Source organism: Cygnus olor, chromosome 5, assembly GCF_009769625.2.
Source record: "Cygnus olor isolate bCygOlo1 chromosome 5, bCygOlo1.pri.v2, whole genome shotgun sequence".
Taxonomy (NCBI): Eukaryota; Metazoa; Chordata; class Aves; order Anseriformes; family Anatidae; genus Cygnus; species Cygnus olor.
This window is the reverse complement of record NC_049173.1, coordinates 29,383,514-29,407,199: the sequence shown is the minus strand read 5'-3', so window position 1 is coordinate 29,407,199 and position 23,686 is coordinate 29,383,514. Positions and strand designations below refer to the sequence as shown.

The following is a 23,686-nucleotide window of genomic DNA, read 5'->3' as shown; positions in this document are numbered from 1 at the left end:
GATCTTTCCATTCAGGGACAAAAAAGACGGTGTCAGTATAGGTTAGCTTTAAAGTGATGGGAAAAGTCCTCTTCCTGTGTTCCACGGCTGTCAGATTTGCTGTCTTTTGTCAAGAGCTGTATTGTCGGGTTTGTTGCCCACAAAGTGGGGAGATGGGTCCTGCTCTGGCTTACAGTGGCGTCAGCAAGGAGGAATTTCATGCCACCACTGGTACTGTTTCAATATAAAAGTGATATGAGGGGAAGGGGACTCAGGTCTTCGGTGTCAGGTGTTTCCAAATACTTACTGTTAAAATGTATTGGATGCTTTTAAAAAGCAAGCTTGCAATCACTGCAGAGCACGTTTAAGTTGCTTGGGGGCATGCCTTTTTCACTGAAATGAAGTCAGGGGCAAGATGCACGCTCTGTCGTAACTGCTTGCTTGCTGGGATTCTCCAGGGCTTTTAATTATGGCTGATATCTCACACGAAGAGTTTCTGTCTGGCTTCTGCCCGGCACACACACAACTGCATGGACAGTGGGACAGTCATATCGATACCGGAGCAGTCACCAGCAGAAATACTGGGTTAGTATTATTCGAGCAGGTAGGAGGAGATCAGCAAAGACAAATGCATGCTTAAATTCGTATGCCATGGGTGCGTTCATTCACCTGCTTCTCACTCTGGCTGAAGTGACAGTGCAGTTTACCCAAGCTGCTTCTTTTCTCCAGCTAAATCCCAGATAAACTGACAGAGAAGGAAGGACAGAGGTAGGCGCAGAAAGGTTGTGAGCTTGAGAACAGAGTGTGGATTTTGTTGTGCATGCCGCATCGGCCTGTGCACGGTTTGAGTCCTTTGGGCTCATTTAACACAGCATAAATTCCACCTTAATGCTCTTTGTGGGTTGTCTAGTTTCCTTCCTCCCACAGAGATTTTTAATTAAAAATCTAGGACCAAAATAACTGCAGTGCCGTCTTTTAACTATTGTTGAAGGAAGAGCTTGATGCTCTTGTCTCTGGAGAAACGGTGAAGTTTATGCAAAAAATACACAGCATATTAATTTCCTTTAGAATTTGAGGGAGAGCGGCTGCACCAGAGGAAGTATAGGTGGATGCTAAATTTAAACCACTGTACAGCAGATCTCGGTATGCCACAGCACCCAGAAGCCTGAAAAGCTAAACAGGGGCATATAAGGATCTTTTCAAAAATAGGTGCACTTCCTTAAAATTTCTTTGGTCTTGTTTATTCATCCCTCCTTGTGAAGGCCCCAGAGGTTTACAGAGCCCATTTGAATCTGACAGGGGAAACAACAAAGTGGAGAAGTGGAAAATTCAGCGACTGGAGCACCATGTTGTGGGATGCCGTCATTTCTCCATCACTTAGCTGTTCTTCAGCCATTTATAAGCCAGCTCGGCTATAATTTAGTGGGCTTGTGGTTGGAGCCATTGGGCGGAAGTATGGCTTGTGTTTGCACAGGATGTCAAGGTAGAAGTATACTTACAGTCTTAAATCCTTGTTGTCCACTTCATTCTTTGTGAGCATGTGTTTGATATGGTGGATGCTAATTATAACAAATAATCTCAGTCTGATTCTGGGAAGTCTTTGTGAAACTGGACAGCACTTGATTTCTCTCTTGTAAGTTGGCTTGCAAACATCTACTACATGTGCCTTACTGCCATGCTGAAGTTTCTGAGCCTGAGTCTGCAAATGGCTCAGCAGGACTTGAGAAGAATCAGACTTATAAGTCTGATTTTCTCCTGCTGTGTTACAAGGGAGCAGTATTTCACAAACAAGGGAGTACTGTCAGGAGGACACTATCAAGCATGAAAGCAGGTCTTAAAATTAGCTTGGTATTTCCTAGTAATTGTGTGGTGGGAGTGTAGCCCCAAGGCACGGTCTTTTCTAGATTTAATTATATAAAGGCAGAGGTGGATATCGTAGAAAGCCATCAGTGAGGCTTGCAGTAGACTGTTTTTTTCTAAATGTCATTAAAGCTTGAAGTAGGATCCTTCCATTAAAAGAGAATATGATCTCATTATGTGATTTAGATAGCAATGTGAGGCTGTAATGATGCTCCTTAATATGCTCTTTTTAAAGAAAAATATCAAGACAAGAATTGACCTTGAAGATGTGGCCTGCCTGCAAATGACATAACTGCACACCTATCCAAAGCGGTGTGTTCTTGTCATGGCTTTAAATCTCCAAGAGCTTTAGCTCAAGCAACTAAATGAATTTCTCGTTTACGTTGTCGTGTACCTGGTCCTGTATTTCCGTCACAGCACTGGGCCTGTCACACACCCTGTCTGCCCTGGTACGGGGCCAGTCACAGTGACTCCAGCAGGACGCCCTGGGAATCCTTGTCATCCGTATGAAACTTCAGTTTAAAGAAGTACACAAATGTTTCTAGATAACACAGAAATTTAGAGGCTGAGATCTGGCTCCTGGGCTTGTTTCAAAGTGGATCCGTAGTGGATGGAACTGCTTGGCTAGTGCATGTTACAAGAAGTATGCCCAAAGGTGTGTGAGGGCACATTTTTTCCTTCATGTTGTGGATGCACATGGTTGTACCTTTTGGTTTGGCGAGGAGTCTTTGCTAATCTGCATTCTGACTTCTTTTTTCCCTGCTTAAAAGAATGCTATCTACCAATATCAGTAATAAATAATAGTAAACTTTAAATAAAAATTCAGTGAGTTGGATTGAGATGGGTAAGTGTTCAGGTGCTTGATGGATGCTTAACAGTCGTGATTTACCTTTTGCTCATCTTCAGTTGAATATATTAGAACATGGTATTAAAGTACTGAAGACGATTCAGTGAAAGCACCTTACCTTCCTGCAGAGATTGATGGAAATACCTTCGCAAGAGCTTTATTCAGTAGGAATGCCATCAGAAATCAGGGCCTAAAGGAGATTGTGCAAAGTATGATTTACTGAACATAAAGTGATGGACTAAGACAAAGGTCTGCAAGAAAGCTGTTCACTGCTGTCTCTCTGAATGCCGGGGGCTTTCTTATCTTTCTGGTGGTATGTGTAAAACCTGGAATTCTGCCTGCAGTTGCTGGGGAAATAATTAATGCTGAGGTACTAGTCATAATTACAGCAAGAGAGGTATGATCTATGCAGTTAGCAAGGGTAAAGACCAGTGGAATTGCTAAGCCAGAAGAGGCCCGTCAGTGCTAGTGGAAAATTTAATATGTTGTGTTAAATTAATAGCCTTCTGCATAACAATCAATTTACAGCTTAAAGGTCAGCAGAGGTGGATATAAAAATCATTGAGCATTCATTTCAAAGACCCACTTATTGATATTCTTACTCTAAAGTAGACTCTAGCATAATGTTTACAAAGTAAATGGCAAATATTTGAAGACAAAACACATGAGGACTGTATTTATTGCAATGCACAAACCCCATTTCCAAGCTGTAAGATTGCAGACTCCTCTCCCAAACACACCACGGCTTTAGCGATGTACCAATGTTTGCACACAGGAGATGTTTATCCAAACCAGAGGTGATTCTAAAGATGAGGTTTTCCAACATGCCAAATGAAAATGTTTTGCACTTTTTGACTCTGCCTTCCTCTGTCTTTGTCCCAAGTTGGGGATCCCCAGAAAGAATGATCTAGGATGTTTTTTTCCCCAGTGTGGGCATGCAATTCCTATAGCTGTGCTGCTTGGGGCCGTTGTACATAAAGCTCACCGCAGAGAGAGATTAGTTGTGAGACAGTTAAACATATATGCACCCCTGGTGTGCCTCGAGCTGCAAACGTTTTAACTAGTGTATACAAAGAAAACATTAATCAAGGCATCTTACGAAGAATTAAGGGAGAAGATTGTTTTGTCTCCTGATTACTACATTACTGTCCCTGACCAGTGCAGGAAAAGGTGAGCAGAGAAGCAGAGGGTGGTTAGAAAAACATTGTTTTTCTGTTATGGGAGAGAGCAAGAGCAGATAGATAGCTGAGGGTGGCTCTGGTAGGCATCGTCCATAAAAACAGCATGAGAGAGGCAGCTTTAAGCACATGAGCCCTGAGTTAGGTTGTAGGGATGAATGAGCCGCACTCCTGAGCCTGCTGAAGCAGCTGAGAAAAATCCCTCATGTTTCATGTAATCATAATGAAGCAGTCTCTAGATCTGGCTTTCCATAACTTGGTTCTGTTGTTGCAGACAGATGTCTTCAGCAACCCGTGTTATTTTTTTTCCCCTCTCTGGACCGATGGTCAAGCTGAGCAGGATGGCACCCAGCAGAGGGTTTGAAGTCCTACAGCAGCAGCACTTCCCTGTATCTGGAGCATAGGAAAGATGAAAAGAGTGGGGCTGGCTTGGGACTTGGCAGAGCAGGACATGGTCTGGGAGAAACATACCAAAGACCATCGCTGCTGAGGAGCGGTCCCCTTGGCAGCACAGCAGAGAAATAGCTGGCCCTGATAATTCTGGGGAGTGGCTGACACTTCGTGTGCTCGGCTTCCAGCTAACAGCACAACAGCCTGAAACCTTCCTTGTGCGCTGTAATATCTGCGCTCTGCCTGTTCCCTAACCAAAAACCATAGATAACTTAGAGAAAAGATTGTCTGCTCAGGCACAGTTCACTCTGTCAGGTTTTATTTAACTGTAAGCAGGGGGTCAGTTGTCCAATTACCTATCTTATAAATAGGTATTTTAGGAATAGCTTCCCGAAACAGATTTCACAGACTTTCTGGATTGATCGGGAGTTCTTCAGCTGTTGTGAATCACCAGTGCACCACTGAACTAATAATTTACCCCTGCTCCCTGCTGAAGATCTGAGCTGCCATTTTTCCCCGTGAATAGTTGGGACTGTGAAAGCCAGAATGTATCTGCTAACAATTTGCCTTTTCATTCATGAAAATTTTACCTCCTCAGGGTTAATTGAGTCAGGAAATGTCAGTATCTTTAGATTTAATTTTCCTTATTGATGCAGATTCTAGAGTGAAGGGCTGCTGTGAATACAAAATGTGGTTTAATTTGATTTCTGGGAAATATTTAGTGACCAGAAAAAGAGAAGGTTGTTTGAAACAAGTCTTGAATAAATTAAGAATCCCCCTAACTAGCACAGCCTTCTTGACTGTACCAACCCCCTAATTAACTATTTATAGAGCATATTTCCAATCTATTTTAAAATGCTGAACATCAGAGTAAGCAAACCAACCTACCCACCGGTTTGCAGAGGGTAGGGGCAGGATAATATCTGCACAGTGTTTAGCCGTGCAGTAATTATATATCAGCAACTTAGAAAATGTAAAGATGGAGCCAGGAAAATTCTATCCCCTGAAGCCTTTGCCACTGTCTTCCCAGCAAGCACGGGAGGCTCAAAATGCAGAGCAGCCACGTGAAAGGCATCTCTGCTCCAACGTGTAATGTCTGTCTCTGTGTTACTCACAGCCTTCACCCCAGACAGGTCCGGTGTCAGAAGCAGAGAGCTCTGGCAGTTCCCACTCACTTCGGTGGCAGCCATGAGGTTTGCTGGTAAAACAAGGATTATTCTTGCCACGTTGCTCTTCTCTGGGCTATTGCTGATGCTGCTTGCGAGCAAAAGTCCCACCAGGCAATTGCACTCTGTTAGGTTCATCTCTTTCACTGTCCTGTGCTTCACGGTATTTCAGGTATATATCAGGCTTTTCATCTTCTCTATTTTTTGGTTTTAAAAGATAAAGTAGTCTCAAAGACAGGATTAGCAAGAAGTTTATTTCTTGCTACTGAATTATTTATTCCTGTTTATGCTCCAGTGAACAGCTCACATTTAACAGCACATTACTGCCTTAAAAGCTGTCAACACTAAAGGGGCAATCCTGAAAACCACTGTGTTTAGTGACTCTCAATTCTCTCTGTATTCCCTTTCCTGCGTTTTTACGATCAGGACCACAGAACCGACAGCCAGAAATGACCTCAGCTGCAAACTTCAGGGCTTTTTAATCTAGCAGGACTAACGACAAGATAAATTCTTGCAAGAGCTAAGGTGAAGATTTTTTCCCAAGGAGGTTAGTTTTCTAAGAGAGCTCATGGATTCTGTATCAGCTGGAACATTCAGATCAAGACAAGGTATCTCTCTTCGACTGTTCTCTGTCTCATCTGCTAGACTTGGAGGGAACACAGGAGCAGTGGGAGAAATTTGTCACTTTATGTTACTTAACATCATGTTTGGGCCTTCAGCAATTCTTGCCCACTTTTGATTTTTGCCTTCTCCATCTTCCCAGAGTCCCTCCAGGGCTGGGTTCCCTGAAGCATCTGTCATATCCTGAAGCAACCTCCAAAATACTTCTTTACAGGTGGATTTGCCTTTCAGAACAAGGGTTGTCCTCAAATCAACCATGTGAGATTGAGGCCCAAAGCACTCAGGTCTAGGAGTGTCTCTTCGGCTGTTGCTTGTTTCCTAGCAGATGCTTTGTGACCAATGAATTTCTGTATGTATGAGTGTTTTGTAGATAAGCGTGCATAAATGGCAGAGTCAGTACTTTTGGTACCTACAACAGCAGGTTGCTGATACTCATGTAACTTTTAAGAAGTTAATGTTTCTGACTTTTCTAATGTCTGTAGGCTTTCCTTGACTTTTGCTGATGGTACAAAAGGCATTGGAAGGTGGAAAAGGACAAAACAGGATAGGTAGGGATGCAGGCACACACAGACCTATCTTCTGGAAACCAAGCCAAATACTTTGAGTGTGTTATCAAGTCCTAATAATGTGAAGTGTGTTTTTTACCATCAAGGAAAGAAGCATCTGGTGTATGAAAACCCCTGAAATATGTGTAATTGAGCTGGAGCAATGCAATGTTAGATGATCCTTGAAAGGCAGGTTGGTGACACAAAAGCATTTGAAAGGACTTATATTTGTGTATGTCCAGCCTGATAAACTGCCTGCTCGTGCTCAGGTGTCAAGAGCTGTGCCACCAACATTGGTGTGAGCAGTTCTCTGCTACTGTGGCTTGTATCTGTGTGGAGATGAAGGTGGCTGGTGGGGCCCTTGTGTTGCCGTGTCGGGAAGTCACCACCGTGCCAGTGGCATGTGAGGGCGGGATGGACAGATGGTTTGTGCCTGTGACTGGTTCCCCAGCGGGGATGGACTGGGGATTCCCACCTGGCTGCATGATGGGCACAGCCAAGCTGGATCGCTGCTTTTTGGGGAGAGTGTCCCATGGACCTGCTTTTCCTCTGAGCCGTTTATGAGCAGTTCCAGAGCAGAGAGCTGAGATGGCCTTACTGGGAACAAGGGCAGAAAATAGCTCAGTGTTAGCATTCCAAACCCAGCTATTTAGACCTGTATTATTTTTAAATATTTTGCTTTGAGACACGTAACTAGCTGTATTTTCCTCTTCTCTCTTTTTGTGTTTTAGGTTAGCTTTAATTTTGCTGCCCCACAACCCTGCACTCTGCAGTCAAGAATATCTATGCAAAAAAAAGAGGTTATTTAAGGTGCCAAATGTTAGGCAGCTAAGTTACTCACATTGCATTGGACCTTAATTCGCCTGCTGCAGATGATTCAGATCCAGTGGGGGACACATATCCCCTAAAAATTGCACCCACATGTCCTGTTTTGGGGCTAGGTCTGGCTGGTAGCCATTCACCCCTTTTTGGATATTACAGACACCGCCGTCTGATGGTTCACCCATGGTCAGCAACGGGGTCCAGGCTGGTCTGTATCAAATTAAGGTCTTAGGCTCTGAGGCTGTCTCCTGTGGGAAGGAAGGAACAGACTCTCACCTTGTAAACCACAGCTAGTTTATAAAGTCAGCGCAACCTGCTGTGTAAATAAATGAAGCTGCAAAAAAAAAGACAAAATGTTCTTACGGGGACTGCCTTCTCCTGGGGTTAGCAGAGCAGTCGGAGGGACAGTGCTCTGATGAAACACAGGAGGGGAGTTTCTCACACTGGGACACATTCATGGCATCCCCCCGTGTGCTGTGTCAGCCATGCAGGCAGAGCCCCAGCTCCAAGAGCCCACTGAGGCTTCCCCATTAAACTTGGTCATTTGGGTGAGAGCAAAAGTTCTGTGGGCAGGAAGAGCAGGGCAGGATGTCCCAGCCTAAAGGATATGGGAAAGCTTGGAGACTTTTTTCAGGAAATGCGTCCCATCCCAAAGGGTTTTCCTTTGCACAGTGACCGTCCCCCGGGGAAGCAGCAGACCTCATGTCCTGCGATGCCAGCCTGAAGGCTGGCTTAACGCTTCTTCTTGCTAGCAAGAGCCCTGCTGATCAGAGCTGCACACGGGGAGAGAATAGCGCTTGTAACTCAGGAAGGCGACAGTCATAATATCTGTTTGTAAGAGGTAAGAAAGAGCTGCTTGTTGGATGTGTATAAAAGAAACCTTTAATTCCAGTCAGGATGGTCTAACGCATCAGCCAAGTGGTGGTAAAGAGCATAGTACCACTCGGCTCCTGTGCAGGGGTGCAGGGAGGCTTTCAGGGACACAGATGCTGTTCTTTACCCTTGCAGAGCAACAAGGCTTATCATATTGATCAAACTGCCAGGCTGATCTATCATTTTAAAGAAAACTGAAAATATTTACATGTGCTCTAATAGAAAATAAGGGCAGGAGTGACACTAGCTTTTCTGTCCTGCTTCCCTGCAAATCTCCGCTTGCTGCTCTCTGCAGCCAACACAGCTGGTCATCCTCCACACCGCTTATTTTAAATGCTGATTTTTGCAGGCTTGGTGCAACTCTGCTCACACCAATGGAGTTATTTCTATGAAAGAGTCTCCAAAATCTTAAAAGCAAACAAGAAAGAGGAATTTTAGCTGCTATACATTGGATAGACCCAGTAAGTAACTGTTACTCTAGATAGATCCTTGTAGAGAGGAGGGTGTTCTACTGCCTGGATTCACCAAGGAGCAGTGTCCTGCTTCCCTGCAGTTTGCAAATGCTGAGAGTCAGCAAATCAGTAATTGTAGCCTCAAACTAATATCCTTTCCTTTTTCTTTTTTTCTTAGCCTTCTGGCAATCTATAAAAAGATCTGGCACACTTCTTAGGATTAGGCGGCTTTGAAGCAGCGGAGTCATCTGGGTGTGAAACTTTGATTTCCTGTGTCTTGAAATGAACTGTTATTTCTATCTTTCCTTTTCAGAAAACCCCCACAGCTCATGCCATGAAGGAAGAGAACTTTCTTCGTCGCAGGTTCTCCCTCTGTCCGGCCTCATCCACCCCTCAGAAGGTCGATCCTCGCAAGCTGACGCGCAATCTCTTCTTTGGAGCTGACAATGACATCTATCCACTCAGCCCAGGTGGGTTTCTGCTGTGTCAGTGCAGAATGTATCTTGTCTTGCCTTTATTGTACTGCTTTTCTAGCAGTTGTGAAACTCAGTGCAGAACCTCAGGTACCTGACTGCAAGTAGACTTTTTTAGCATGCTGCTGTGAAACAAAGAGAAACAAGTGAATGTGACAGTGAGAGAGAAGCTGTCCTTGCAACACAGGTGTTGCTGGCTCCCAGCCAGTTCTGTGTCCGTGATGCTGCTGTCTTTCACTGCTGTGGCATTGAGTGGGAATGGAGGGCATCAGAGTTAGTGAGCATCACTGTTTGAGCACTGCGTGGCGTTGTGCTTCAGAAATGACGTAACATTTTCGGGCATTTCCACTTTGAGGCACTTGACGTGTTTCACACTAAACATTGAACTCCTTTAAGCTGTCGCCTGGGCCCCTTTGCAAATGTTTAACGGCAGGTTTTCCTGTTTAGATTTAGAGCCCAAGATAAATATTACAAGAGAAGACTTTTTGTAGTTAATGTTCTGTAAATATATACAAGCGCTGCAAGCGCCAGGAATATTGACAGGCTGCAGTGAATGGCAGGCTTGCTTTAAGCATTCTCTTTACGTCTCTTGTGCTTTGAATTTGTTAGACAGCACCCTTTTTGAAGGAAATAGGGCTCATTTTGTTGTTTCAGAATTCGTTGCTCACAATAACATTCAAGTCTTTCCTTGATTGCAGTCTGCAAACAATGCTTCCGTTCCAGTCTGTAAACAAGTGCTTCAGGGAACAGTCACAAGTTTGCAGAGCTGTCATTCGCAGTTCCCGTGTCAGTGCTAAATAATCAAACCTCACAGCACCTTCGTGAGCTCTTAAAATACTGATATCTAGAAAAAGAACATAGCATGTCAAAAGGTTTCAGTGTTCATATAAATGTAGCACCTGGCAGACTCGCTGGGCTTTGCAGATGGGGAGCAAAACTAGACCTGGGTTTCCTGAGCTAAGAGTCTGTAAGTGCAAAGGTTTTGAGGATTTCTGATTTTGCAGGTATTTCTATTTTGAGGTGCCTTTTTCAAGGCAATGGGGAACCAATTTTGAGCAGTGCTGACTAATCCTCGCTGTCACCGAGGTCACTGGAAGCTTCAACAATTTCTTGATAATTTAATGGAAAACAACTTGAAAGGGGACACCCAAAATCTCATACATTACATATCTGTAGGGACTTCTGAAAAGCTCACTGCCTGTAAGTGCATTCCATATAAATGTGTGGTAAGTAAAACTGTTTCACTTCTGCTATCTTTGGGTGCTGAAGGACCAGCATATCTTTCAGGCTGTAGTCACTTCCCCATGCTTCAGGGAGGTGGAGATCCTTAAGTTTTACCCATGCTTCAGTTCTTACCAGCATTTTTATTGCTAAACAAGTTACTGACTTCCTCACCGGGGTATTTCAGTGCTGTAATAATCTTTCAGAAACCAGGGAAAGTTGAGCATGGAGGAGTTTGTCACTTCCTCAGCTTCCCCACATCACTTCTTTTCTCCTTGAACCTTGCTGACGTCTGGACCGGTCTTTGCTGGGTTCAGCAGGACAAGTGCCTTCAGCCACAGAGCAAACTCCAGCACCAGCCTCAGGGAGGTGGCCTTCTGTAATGTAAAGGAAGATCACAGGCCAAAGAGTTTGTAAAGGAGAGAATATCCCTAGAACTTACTGCTTCAGCCAGGGGATTTCTTGCAGAGTCTGGGTTTTTGTCTAGCTTTACATATTTTTACTCCTTTCATTTCTTTCCTGGTCCTCACAGAGCTGCCTCATATCTTTGTTTTGCTCGCATTTCCCATAAGAAGTATCTGCCATTCTTTGCTTTCAGTTGATATTTCCATGGTGGGCTCTTCTTTTGCTGCTTTTGCTGCCTTGTTTTCCCCTCTGAGCCTCACGTGCTTCCCTCCCACCTCCTGCATGCCCTCTGAAGGATGCCGCTGTAACTATAGTAAACCACAAGTCTACATCCACAAGCTACATCCAATATTTCTATCCCTCGCTTTTCTCTCTTGTTTTACATGAACTTTCAGTTCTTGATGGTTTTTTAGTGACCCATGATTGGCTGCCTGGCCCCAGCAGATTCTCTTTTCAAGGGTGCAGGGCTGATGCCATCAGGTGGAGACTGCAGGCAGTGTGGGCAGCACCAATGCCTAGGATTAGCCCTGCAGCCACGAAGGTGTTCAAGTAAATAATTCCATGAGATCGGAGTGACAGACTTTACACCTTGGGCAAGCTGCGCTATGGAGATGTAATTCAGTGAAAGGATGTTTTTTGAAGGAAACATAGGGGAATGCAGAGGGCACTATCTCAGGTAACACTACTGACTTTTTGCCTCTTGATACATAAATGCTAGTGATTATGGTAACTAAAAGAAATTAGAGGAGGGCATGTTTTCTCTTTATAGGAAGTTCACGAACTAGAGACATGAATTCAGGTTCCTTGACCACATCTTTCTTTCATGCAGCAATAAGGGGGAAGAATCTTTGTCTCTTCTCTTTCAGAAGGTAGGACATTTATTGGGGGAGTAGCTAAAATGACTTTTAGAGAATCTTTCTTTTTGACTAGGCTGGGAGATAACTCCATGTCTTTAAATAAAAAAAAGTAGATTAGCCTATCTGCATCTGAAGAGATGCACTTTAAAGAATATGGGAATTTTGCTGTGATAGATACATGGAACTAAATTTCAGTCTGGTTCACACGTTGGGCCAGGCCATGTGGCTGACATTTGCTGCAGTAACATTCATGGCGTCAGGACAGGTTTTATTCACGATAGTCTTGCCACACATCAGAGCCTGTATTTCCTCTTGTAGTTATACGAATACCTTATCCGAAAGCCTGTAAAATAATAGTTCATGCTGTAAGGAGCTAATCATGAATTCTGTAATAACCCAGTATTTCTACTTTGTCTCAGCATTGATCAGTCACGCTTGCTGTATCATTCTTTATAAGGAGAAAAGGCAAATGCACCCATAGGGTGGATACACAGCAGAAAGCCAAACAAAAGGAATAGTTAACTCTTCGGAAAGGAACTCTGTTTTTCCTATGCATGACAGTAATGGGATAAAAGAAGGTATTGGTAATTCAGCTCTGTAACTGCAAGACTGGAGTGTTAGCATTTTTCTTTGTGATGTGGTGAAGGCTGTTTCCATAAGCACCATTGATTCCCTTCCTGAAATCCCATTAATTATTTGCCATATACTACTGGGCTACTTTGGAGGACCTTTCTTAGCATGACATATTAGCAGCCAGCAGTTTAAGTCAAAAGGGGCTCAGCTCTATTTCTGTTGTGGGCATTATGTTTTCTTGATCAGGGAGATAAGAGCTTCAGCTTATATAGCCAGCTGATATTTAGCTCCTTTTTTTTTTTTTTTTTGGTGGTGGTGGTTTCCTATTTATTTTCTCGAGACGGCTGTGTCTTTTGTGCTCTGGGTCGGACTCTCTTTGGGGTTTTCTGTGCACTTAACTATGTGTGCGGGTGTTTGAGAAACTTGCGCACAGTTTCAATGAAGTTTGCTTTCCAAACAAGGGCTGACTTTCTACCTCCGCACGACTGCATCAGGTCTGCTTGAGACAGCTGCGATAGCGCTCCTCCAAAAAACACTGCGTCTCTCCTCACAAGTGTCAGGAGGCTTAATGGGTTTGATGCAAGAAACTGGGATATGCTGCTCCATAAACACATCTTATGAATCCTTGTAAATGGTATGACCAAGAGGGAAGAGTTGCATGTTGACATTTTTTGTAACACCCTATGAGAGGGGCGGTCCAGAACCTCAGGAGCACCTAAAATCTCGTTGTTTAGGTGCAAAACCTTTTCTCTGTATTATAGAGAGAAAGAGAAGTCTCTTGTGCAGGCTTTTTATATAGATCTCAGCTTGGAGGTAAACTTTCTTTAAGAAATGAGATATAGTAAAGGTTGGTTTGGATTATGTTATGTTAATAGATGCCTTTCCCTCAGAACAAGCAGCAGCTGACTCCCATTAACTTTACTTGAACTTTCAGACCATATGTTACTTTCCCATACATGAGCAGAAAAAAACTCTTCATGAGAAGCAAGTACAGTAACTGCATGGCTTTGTGAGTTTATTCCAACCTCCTCTGCCTCCATCTGGGAGAATGTAGAGAGGAAAGAGCCATCGGAGGAAGAAAAAACACGGGAATTCAGGTCCTAATCCATGCCTAGCAATGCTTATGACCACAGTGCATACTGTGCACGTGGTATGGTGCGGCACTGTGGCACGGGATGAGAAACATGTATGAACCCCCTCCGCCTTTGGTCACTGCGTGTGAACCCTTCTAGGGACAGTTGTCCCAAAGAACCTGTTTTAATTTACAAGCTGATACCCCAAACTGATGGTTGATGCCTGCAGAAAAGGCAGAGGTTTGTCCTGCTTCTGTACCAGTAAAACCCTGTAGCGCAGTTGGGGTTCCAGTTATAAAGGGATGTGTTTGTTCTCCAGCGTTTCCCATGGTGGAAGTGCAGAACACGACTAGGAGGATATTTATTTTTCACTGAGCTTCTGTGGCAAACTTTTCTAATGGCACTTGGCTTCTTGCACAGCTCCTCTGAAAACTCTGGGAGACATTCTGGCTTCTGGCACATCTGTGGCAACTTCTGCTTGACTTCAAGAGAATCAGGGTTTTCCCGTGCTGGTTTTGTATTTGGTGTTGTTTCCAAGACACACCCCCAGAATGATTAAAAAATGTTTTTAACAGTTGCCATGTTTGCAGTGTGCTACAAATGGATTGTATTTCACTGTCTTGGTGGCTCTTCACTGTGTCCGTTATTCTGAAGCTCTGGTTGCTAACAATTTTGAGGAGAAAACTACATTTCAATTGGATAACAAGGACTGTCATGGCACTAAAAGCTTGTCTCATCAGATGCTATTTTTTGGCTTTTTTAATAGAAGCTTTAGGCTTTCTTTACTGTAAGAACATGATTATGGTTGGCAAAAAGAACAGAATTTATCATTACATTTATTGCTTAGGCTGGGACCAGACATGCTCATACTAGTATATAATGTGTACGATGTACTGCAAGTTTAGTGTATTTGGGTAAGGGAAAATATATATCTCTACAATGATGGGAAATGTTACAGTTTGTAAATACTACTTGTTAATTGAAAGCGTTTCTTATCATAACAGTAACTTGGTCAGAAGACATTGATATTCTGCAGTATTTTATTTTAGTAATTATGTCTAAATGCTGTTCTGTCTTCTGTAACATTTTATGATCATGATTATTATTTGTCAAACAAAGCATGCTATCAAGTGCGTCTGTGTATAGTTGCCAGCTACTGACCAAGGAGGATAACGTATTGAATAGCTGCCTATTAACTGAATTCCATTTATTATTTGCATTGGAGGAGGCATGGGGGGAATGTAAGGAAAAAGCAGACTGTGGTAATGTAATTAAAGACTGCATCATAATGCAGACACACAAGGGGGCTGATTAAGAATGCATAAACAACCTTATTTCTGGTGTTCTCCTGCCTTCATACACCAGATTTGCAACCATCGTAGTGGTTTACCAGAGGGTTTTCAGACGTAACTTTTAAGCAATACATGTCGCATGGTCCGAGCATGTGGATCGAGGCTATTTTAAGCTGTATAAGATCCCTCTCTGTGAGCTTGGTGTGCCTGCTATTGCTCATCATAGCTCCTCTTGCTTCCTGTTAGCAGTAGCCCTTCTAGGGCCATGAGTAGCCATGATTTTGCCCAAAATTTCTGTTTCTGAATCGCATTGCTTTGTTGCAGGAAAAGATGTGGAAGGAAACAGTCCTCACGACGCTGAAGGATGAGACACCACAGACACCGAACTCTATTAGCAAGGTACTGTGGGACAGGGATGCAGCCTAGCCTTGCTTTCATTTCTTCTCAAGCTGTTATTAATCATACTTACAGTCTTTTTTTTTTAGTCATTGAGAATGCCTCTCCCTTCGTTTCTGCAGGAACCGTGTGTGCATGTTTTGAGAGAAAGAAAAGGAGCATTTCAGGATGGTGGGGATGACCTAGAGAAGCCCCACTTTTTCCTCTGACTTAATAGCACCTACTACAGCAGAACCCTGGTATTTGGGCCTCATTTGGCAGTGTAATTAGATATGAATAATTATGGTTGAAAGCTTGATGTTGTCAGCAGGGGTGTCTCCTGCTGTTCTTGACCAGCAAGGCCATCATAAAGCTTAATTGTTTGGAACAGAAAGCTGTAATATTTAATGTATTGCATGGCATCTGAAACTGCAAGTTGAAATCCTGGCTGAGAGCTCTGAGAACTGGTGTAGCAGGAGAGGAACACACATTAACCCAGACATCCTGAACACAGCATTTCCATCCAAGCTATTATGGAGAGGTGAAACTGGATCTAAAGACTCTGGATCTGGGTGTTCAAGACCTGGCTCTACATCTAGACTTATTGCGTGCCTGGGTTTGACTTCCTGTAGAGATGGAATTGACCTTTTAAATTAGATCTGGCTTTGAGATGCATGTGCAGGCTTTTTGGCTGCAGCTCCCTGACATGTTTCTGGAGGGTAACAAGAAATAGCAGCAAGGCCTGTTAATAAATTTTTAACTAAATTTATTCAACTATGAAGCTATAAAATGCAAATGACACCAGCTGAAATGAAAATGTAACACGAAGGAAGCATCTGGAGACAAGTGATTTCTTATAATACATGGAAACAGACTCTGCATCTTCAAACACATTTGGCTGTGCTTGTTGGAGCTTGCAGGCTGTTCTGCAGGGATGCCCTGGCAGAGGTCAGCACGGGGTTCCAGTGACAAGAGGAGCTTTGGGAGTGTAGAGCAAGGGCTTGTGTGCATGTCCTCTGCTTTTGCTGGGACCCTGACAAGATGCAAACCAACCTTGGTTTTGTTTTTTTCTGGGGCACGTTCCTGATGGGAACCCTGCTGCTGACTTATCCTGGCAGTGGAGAAGCCAGAGGACAAAGGATGGCGTCCTGGGCTTTGTTTGAAGGCCGGATGTTTTGCACGCTTTACAAGGAGTGGTGTAAATTCACAGGGACTTAGGAGTGTAAAGGAGGAGGACTTTTCCTTTAATTTCTGATGTGATGTTGGTCAGCCAAGCCACAGGACAGCTCAGAGCACCAAATGCTATTGAATGGAAGTTTGGTTTCTGAGATGCAGGACAACACGAGAGTACAATGTACTTCTGAGAGCTGTCTGGGAGAGAGCAAGGCCAAGCTGTGTTTTCCCAGCCTCAGCGCCTGCCTTGCTGTGTAGTCTCTTACAGGTATGTTTTTGAGAGGCGCCCTTGGAAAATGTGGTGCCCGCCTAGATTTCCACCATGCTTTGTGTGCACCTGGGAGGCATCGGTGGGTCTCTCCTGGACAATGGCAGCAAGAGCAGTGGTTGAGGAGCAGTGAAGGAAAGTATGCAGCACAGAACAGCTGCGTCAGAGTGGGAAGTCAAGCAAGCGGGAGGCTAACCCTGCACACTAGCTTTGCTTTAACCAACCAAAGACTTTAGCTTGGGGATAGTCAAAATTCTTCTGAAACCACTAATAAACAACAACAAAAAAAGGATGGTAAGACACCAAAGCCCCAAACTTCAAATCACCTACTGACTTCCAGTGTTGCAGGCAATTACTTTGGCTACCAAATGGTCAGAGCTAGCTTTTTCTTTCATGCCTGAATGTTCTGCCAGGGTACAGGGCATTTGATTCAGAGGCTGACTTCAGCGACTTCTACCCTCACTGGACCTCTGCGGTAGCGCCTGTGTTCTCACTTCACGCTGCTTCGCCTTACTGTGGTGTTTGATGCCTGGTTCTTCACTTCCAGCCAAGGAGCTTTTCTTCTCTCTTGCTTCGCAGTGTCAGTGACAGCAGGGAGTCTCTATTGTGACATGTCTGCACCTCAAAAATTTAGGCAAAGTGGAAGTTGGTTTGCTTAATATTTCACTTCCCACGTCCACTCAGCTGTAAGGCTGTAAAACGAAACCTACTGCCAGATGCTCAGCACTGTATGTCAGGATCTGTTGTGGCATTTCAGTTTAAAAATAAATAGCAATTCCAGCTACTTCAACCAAAGGAAAAGAGTGTGTGCTAATTGGGTCATGTTTAGATTCTGTTAGCGGGGGGGGATAATTTTAGTAACCGAATCGTAGGGTGTGCAGGTTTAATTAATGGCTTCAGTAGTAAATGTAGTAGGTAACAGATCCATGGCACGAATACTTAGCCTTCGTTTGCCACAGTGGATGTAACAGACCTGTTGCAAATCAGTGTTCCTTCAGCAGTGCTATTTCAATGTACTCATGGACTCTGTTCACCCAGTAAGAAAGAAAGAAAGCAAACTGGCTGAGTGATTCAGCCCCAGACTGGAGTTCAGGACTTTCCCAGCTCTGACCTGCAGTCCTTTTGTTTCCCCACGCAGATGAATGGTGTTTCTGTTTCACATCTTCATCAGTGACGTGGAAACAGTCCCATGTTTCACACATATCCACACCGTGTGATGGAGCAGGCTGCAGGTTTCCCAGGTTGGCAGACATCAAGCAGGATATCCATGAAAACCTCTATAAACCTTTGGCTTGTGAACACACTTCGCTGTACTTGAACTCTTAGATGGATTGCTGGTCTCTTCCTGAAGTGCGAGCATATCCAGATTGTTCTGTCTGTATAGACAGTAAAATGCTGGATGCTGGAAACATTTGCTTTCAGTATTTGTGCACTTTTAGTAATATATATTTTTGGTGGCTGTTGTGGCTTTCATTCCTATTTTTATTAAAAAAAAAATTAAGGCACAGTTCAGCTATATATTGCATTTTAGAGGAGTCTCTTTCAGCTTATTTTAACGACAAAGAAAAGGTCATTTATTTCAGATTGTTGCTCATATTAGCGCCTATTTTTTTAGAGCCCTTTAGTCTTGTAGTCTGTGCCCAGCGTTCATAGGGGTGTGAAAATATGGCAGAACTGCCTCTACGCCTCAGGCTCTTCTCTGGAGCTGGGCAGTGCAGTGAGCACATGCCTGATATTGGCAGGTGATGCCTTTCTCTCATGACAAGCTCTCAGTCAGCATTGTTAGCATCCCTTAAGACACCTTTTATTGCAAAATGCAGCAGTGCATTTTCCCTTTTTTTTCCCTCCCTATGCTTACCTGTTCATTCTACTGTCCAGAAAGTAGCTGGCATCTCTTGATAGACACGCAGAGCCCACAAAGTATTGAAGTTTATTTTAAGGGATTTTAAAGCTGGCTATCAGTAGTACCTCACTATTTCAGTCCCACACTAATGCCACAGTGAAGTCTAAAATTACCACACCGTAGAGTGTGGTTGTTGTGTGCACAGTTTTATGACGTATAGGAGGGCAAAGCTTCGATTGCTTTGTTTCATTGTGAATGTGTTTTTCCACATGCCTGAGTAGTTCAAGACTTTATTGTGTAATTTGTAATCTGAAATATAAATCTAAGTGGTTGCAATTTTATTTTATTTTATTTTTTTAAAAGTGGTTTTAACAGCTCATACCAATCACTTGAGATTTGATAGAAGCAAGCTGCAAACCCCATGCTGTCTCAGGCTCATCCTTTTAGTTCATTGAAACATGCTTTTAACCTCGAAGTTAATTCCAGCTGCATTTGGGACTATCACAAAAGACCATTCACACCTCTGACAACCTGCAAGTGTACTTTTACCTCTGCTCTCCCAATGCCAGCAAACCAAGGAATCAGTTGTCAGAGAGATCCAGAAGCTGCAGGAATCAGCTGCGAGGGGCCCAGGAGGGAAACATCCCCTGTGTGTGCTCAGCACAGCTTTAGAGGAGAGCTTGGCCCTTCCAGATGGTGTTACACCCAAACTGGACCCTTGCCAACATTTCATTGCTGTACTTTATGCTGTGGATGTTGTGGATGTAATTATTTTGGAGCTAGTAGGCTCTATCGCATCTCATGCTCAGCTCCTGTGTCCAGGAATGCATTGCTTCTTCAGGTACTGTGGTCCACAAAGGGTTTTGAAGCTGGTTGCAGGTGAGCAGAGATGGAGTATCCTGGGAAAACTGCAGAGGAGAGGGTGGGACTTTGCACTGAGAGGTTAGAAATGCGGAGCACCCCTACATTATAAAGTCCAGCTGTTTTCCATTGCTCGCCTTCTCCGTCTGTTTAAACTCAGCCTAGGAACAAGAGCAGTAGCTATGGCTAGAGGAGAAAGCAAAGCTCTGCTATAGGTTTCTGCTTAGAAATACAACTCTGACGGTCATGAAACAGCATCTTTCTCAGTCCACAACTTTCCATCACACCTAAAATGTTCTTCAAATATTCTAAACTTGCAGAATGTTCTTCCCCTGAAGGCACACTTAGATGATTGTATGGCCATCCCCTGAGGCCTGTGACTTTTCTTTAATTACAATGATCTGGTGCAATGGAGCAAAGCACTCCACTAAACAGTAGTGTAGCTTGATATTTTGAGTTGCTTCCATAGGTGGCTTTCAGTGATGATTTTCCCTAGATATTGCTGTCACCTCAGCTATTTATGTGTACAGGCTTTTCAGTTTAGGCTCATCATTGTGCTATGGCAGTGTTGTAACATAGTTACTGTATCTCTGTAACATCGTTGAAATAAGAGGAATGTTTTCTGGCACCCAGAAAATATGAGGTGAAAATCATTTGATGTGCTGTAAACCATTATATTAATTGAAGGGTAATCTTCCCTAATCCAAAGCTTGTTTATCAGTAAGAATCGTTTCACTGACTCTGACGTGCTTTGGATGAGCTGTTAATTACCATTTTGCAAAAGAATTGCTTATAGTAAACGAAAAGCAAGTTGTTTAAATACAGTTGAGGTATCTGTGGAATACTCACAACAACAGCAAGCAGTCTTTCGCTTCTGCTAGATCGAGCTTTCCATAGTGTTGATACTATTGTAGGAGCTTCATTTCGTTTGTTTTATTCCTTCAGTAATACAGATCTGTAGCAATTTTAAGTGGAAAGATACTGAAGAAGTTACATGTGAGCAAGGACATGTCTCCCACGTGCTGACTGTTTTGCTTTTGTGAAACATAACTTCTGACCCCAGCTACTTTTGTTTCTGCCTTCAAATTCCCCATCAATTTTGTCTGTCTGTCTCTCACTTGGATACAAAGAAGAAAAAAGGTGCAACTTGTAACGCAGTCACTGCTGTTAACATGTAGACCACAGCTTGAGAATGATATTTAAATACGCTGACTTGGAGTAATTCTGTCTGATTGTCTCTCAGTACACATTATTTTTGTGTTCATCCCATGCAGCAAGATTGTTTGTGCTAAACAAAACCATATATTCCTCTTGCTATTATCCAGGCATGGTGGGCTGGCATCCCCCCACCAGAGTTGATGACACTGTTCTGTGACATGACTTGGTGCCCCCTGGAAGCGAAGGCACCAAAAGACACTGTAGCAGAAGCGTGCTGTTGTGAGGCGCTGTGTGCTTCTTGCAGAGCCTAGCCGAAGCCTGAGGGTATTGTTCACTGCTAACGTCAGCAGAGGATCCCAGGAGTTGCACGCTCAGATGAAAGGCAACAGAGACTTAGCAGGGATAAGAAGTGTGCCTCTGAGTGGAGTACATCTTGTCATCACCCTGCAAGGTCATCACTCACTCCTGGAAAGGACAGATCTGGGTTAGAGAACTGGGAGTGGCAACACGTTCCACACCTCACAAGTGCTGTGACATGCCCTGGAAAAGTTTTTGGCACATTAACCATCTTCTAGCCTTAGGAGAAAACAGCAGATAGAAAAACACTTTCTCATTAGAATACTACAGTGTCTTTTTCATTTTGACAAAGGACACCAATTACTCCCATTGTATAAAGTCTCTTCTCTGGTTAATGCTGTTCACGTGTTGTTGCAGAGGGACCACACTAGGATTGCTTGCCCAAGCGTTATCCCGTTGTCCGTGACCAGAACTGCTGTGGTGACAAAAGGCTTCTTGTAGTTTCCTGCCAGGCTGAGAATGGCATGTCGACAGAAGGCCATCATTACACTCTCTTGACATGTCCTAGTGCTCTTGTAAGGACCTGCTGTGTTTTGGGATCTTCACAGCTGATGGCCTGGATTACTAAACCTTATATATACCATGAGTGCAATCAAAACTATACGACAGCTTCATGCAAAAGCACGAATCATATTATTTCAAGACACTTAGTAGGTTAAACCTGGGAAAACCAGGAGGGGCTGTGTATGTATTCCTGTCCCATGAAAAGGCAGGAACTTTAAAAACCAAGATGCAGTGCTTTTCACCCCTGTAGAACTGGAGATCACCTGCAAGCTAAGAGCGCTTTAGTATCAGGAGATCACGCATCCTCATCAGCACACAAAGAAGCAAAGCTGGCAGGGAGAAGCAATCTGTTTGCCCAGTTGAAAAAAGCACCCCAGGGAACAGTCAAATTTCTAAAAACAGAAGTCCCAAGTCACACCTATCTGAAAGCTTTGCCACGGCCTCCTAGTTACATGACTTGGTTTAGTCAAGATTTTCTCTCCCTTCATAAAGCTTGGCATTTTATAACCACCCTGGGGAGCTGCACTGTCCATCATACACCGTTCTCATCACTGTTTTGGGGACATGGCAGCACAGATATTTATTTTCCCATGCCTAGAAACTCTTATGCAAGCAGTGAGGGTCTTAAGCTACTGCTTCTTTCTCATTTGTTCTTAAGCCTGTCTTCATGTGCACCATCCCAGTGGCCGTGTTTTCACTTGACGTGTCTGGACACAGCTCAGTCATGGGGGAGGCAGTGCCCGAAGGAAATGGTGCAGCAGTTCAGGAGCCCACCGCAGCAGCCTCTAAGGCTGTTAATCCATCTGCTTTAACCAAGCGAAAGACCGGTTTGTAATGACTTCGGGTGAGTTGCACTGTATTTATTGAGCTCCTAAAGACTGCAGTGGTAGGAGGGAAGATGATCCCTTCATCCGCTGTTGTGCACTGGGGCTTTACAGCAGAGCAGCTGGCGGCTGGCAGCCCTGGGCATGAAGCTAGGAGCCAGCACCCCTGAGGAGGCAGAATCAACGTCTGTCTGTGTAAACCACCCAGGTTTGAAGTCGTGTGGTTGTTTAACTCTGTTTTTAGCATGACCCGGAGAGACTCCAAGCAGGAGGCAGGTGTGGCTGGCAGAGTCGTGACAGTGCCTCTGGCTGCCTTAGCTTCGGTTGCCCATGAGCAATGTGTGTAGGGCTCAGGTTTGCATGGTTGGTGGCGGTTGTTGGAAGCTTTTCTGATTTGATCTTCAAGGAGATTTCCTCGAGCCAAGTGAGCTTAGGGGGCATATTTTTATCCGATATCTAAGTGCTAAGTTGTAATTCTCTAGACAACAAGTGACTAGCTTGTTTTTGTTCATTAAGCACAAAACATTCGTTATATCCTGATGCTTTGCAGACGCCTGAACAGCATTTCCTAGAATCTCACAGACATCTGTGCTTTTTCTGCTTCTCACGCTGGCTAATGAGGGATGGTACGCAGTGTTTCTCTGTGTGTCTGATCTCTCGGGCTGGAGGGAGTGAAATTACCAATAAACAGTTGGCTCATAATTGTATCTCAAGGACAGGACATTCTCCCTGCTGACTGGGAGAAAGGAGGAGAATTCTCCTGACCAATTTCAGAGGACACACGTCTTGAATCATGAAAGCATAATCTCTTAATAATTCCAGAGGATTCTAGCTCAGAGACATTTAAGCACTTGGAAATGTTTCCTCATAAGTAAAAGCTTGTAGCGTCTCTCTCAAATGTCTACCGCTGCCCTTTGAAATGTGACAAAGACCCTGTGGGCACAGTTCTCTGCTCAGGCATCTTATCTGTGTAGTAGTTCTCACTGCAAATCCTGTGGTTTTACAGGGAAGTCCCATACACAGAAATGTAAAATATGCTTCAGACTGCATTGCAGGTAGAGAAGACTGGTTTACCTTTCAATTAAAACAAAAACGACAAATATGAAGTAGTTTGCAGAAGTCCAGAGCTGGTGTTTTCCCTGAGTGGGTTTAATGTAAAGTGGACTTGTAGACTGGACAGTCAAATCAGGGGCTTCACTGGTCTCTGTGTGCCTTCTTAGAGTTTTCATTTCTCTATTCTTAAGGGTTACATGTTTTGGTTTTAGTGCAAGACTACTATAAGGGTGTAAGAACAAGTAACAGGTTCTTTAGTGACCCTGGCTCTGCTGCACGTTGCACTTGCTGGCCCTAATTTCCAACCTTGCATCATCCAGAAAGAGTTTTGCTCTAGAGATTCTCAGTTGGGAATACACCTTCATCTCCTACTTTTGCTTCTGCCACAGTCCAAAGCATCATTGATGGTCTGTTTGCTGCGATACGGTGAAGCATCTGCATGTTTTTATCTAAGTCATCTGCGTGTTTTCATCTAAGTCGTGTAAAGGACTGATCCAGCTACCATTAAATGCATCCCTGCTGACACTGATGTTCAGCATGGTTCATGGCTATAGTAGCTGGAGAGGTTTCTGTGTGGAGGGAAAAAGAAAAGTGGGTCTCTCAAACCGAAGGCACTGTCATACGATTACATCAACTCATGACA

The 23,686-nt window shown here is 43.8% G+C and overlaps 1 protein-coding gene across 1 annotated transcript in view; it reads left to right on the top strand.

The window, feature by feature from the left end:
* Nucleotides 1-23,686, top strand: part of OSBPL5 (oxysterol binding protein like 5) — a 132,965-nt gene that overhangs the window by 63,153 nt on the left and 46,126 nt on the right. The window contains 3 exon segments of the mRNA XM_040558620.1: nt 9,047-9,203; nt 14,952-14,977; nt 14,979-15,026. Coding sequence (XP_040414554.1) covers nt 9,047-9,203; nt 14,952-14,977; nt 14,979-15,026 — 231 coding nt within the window.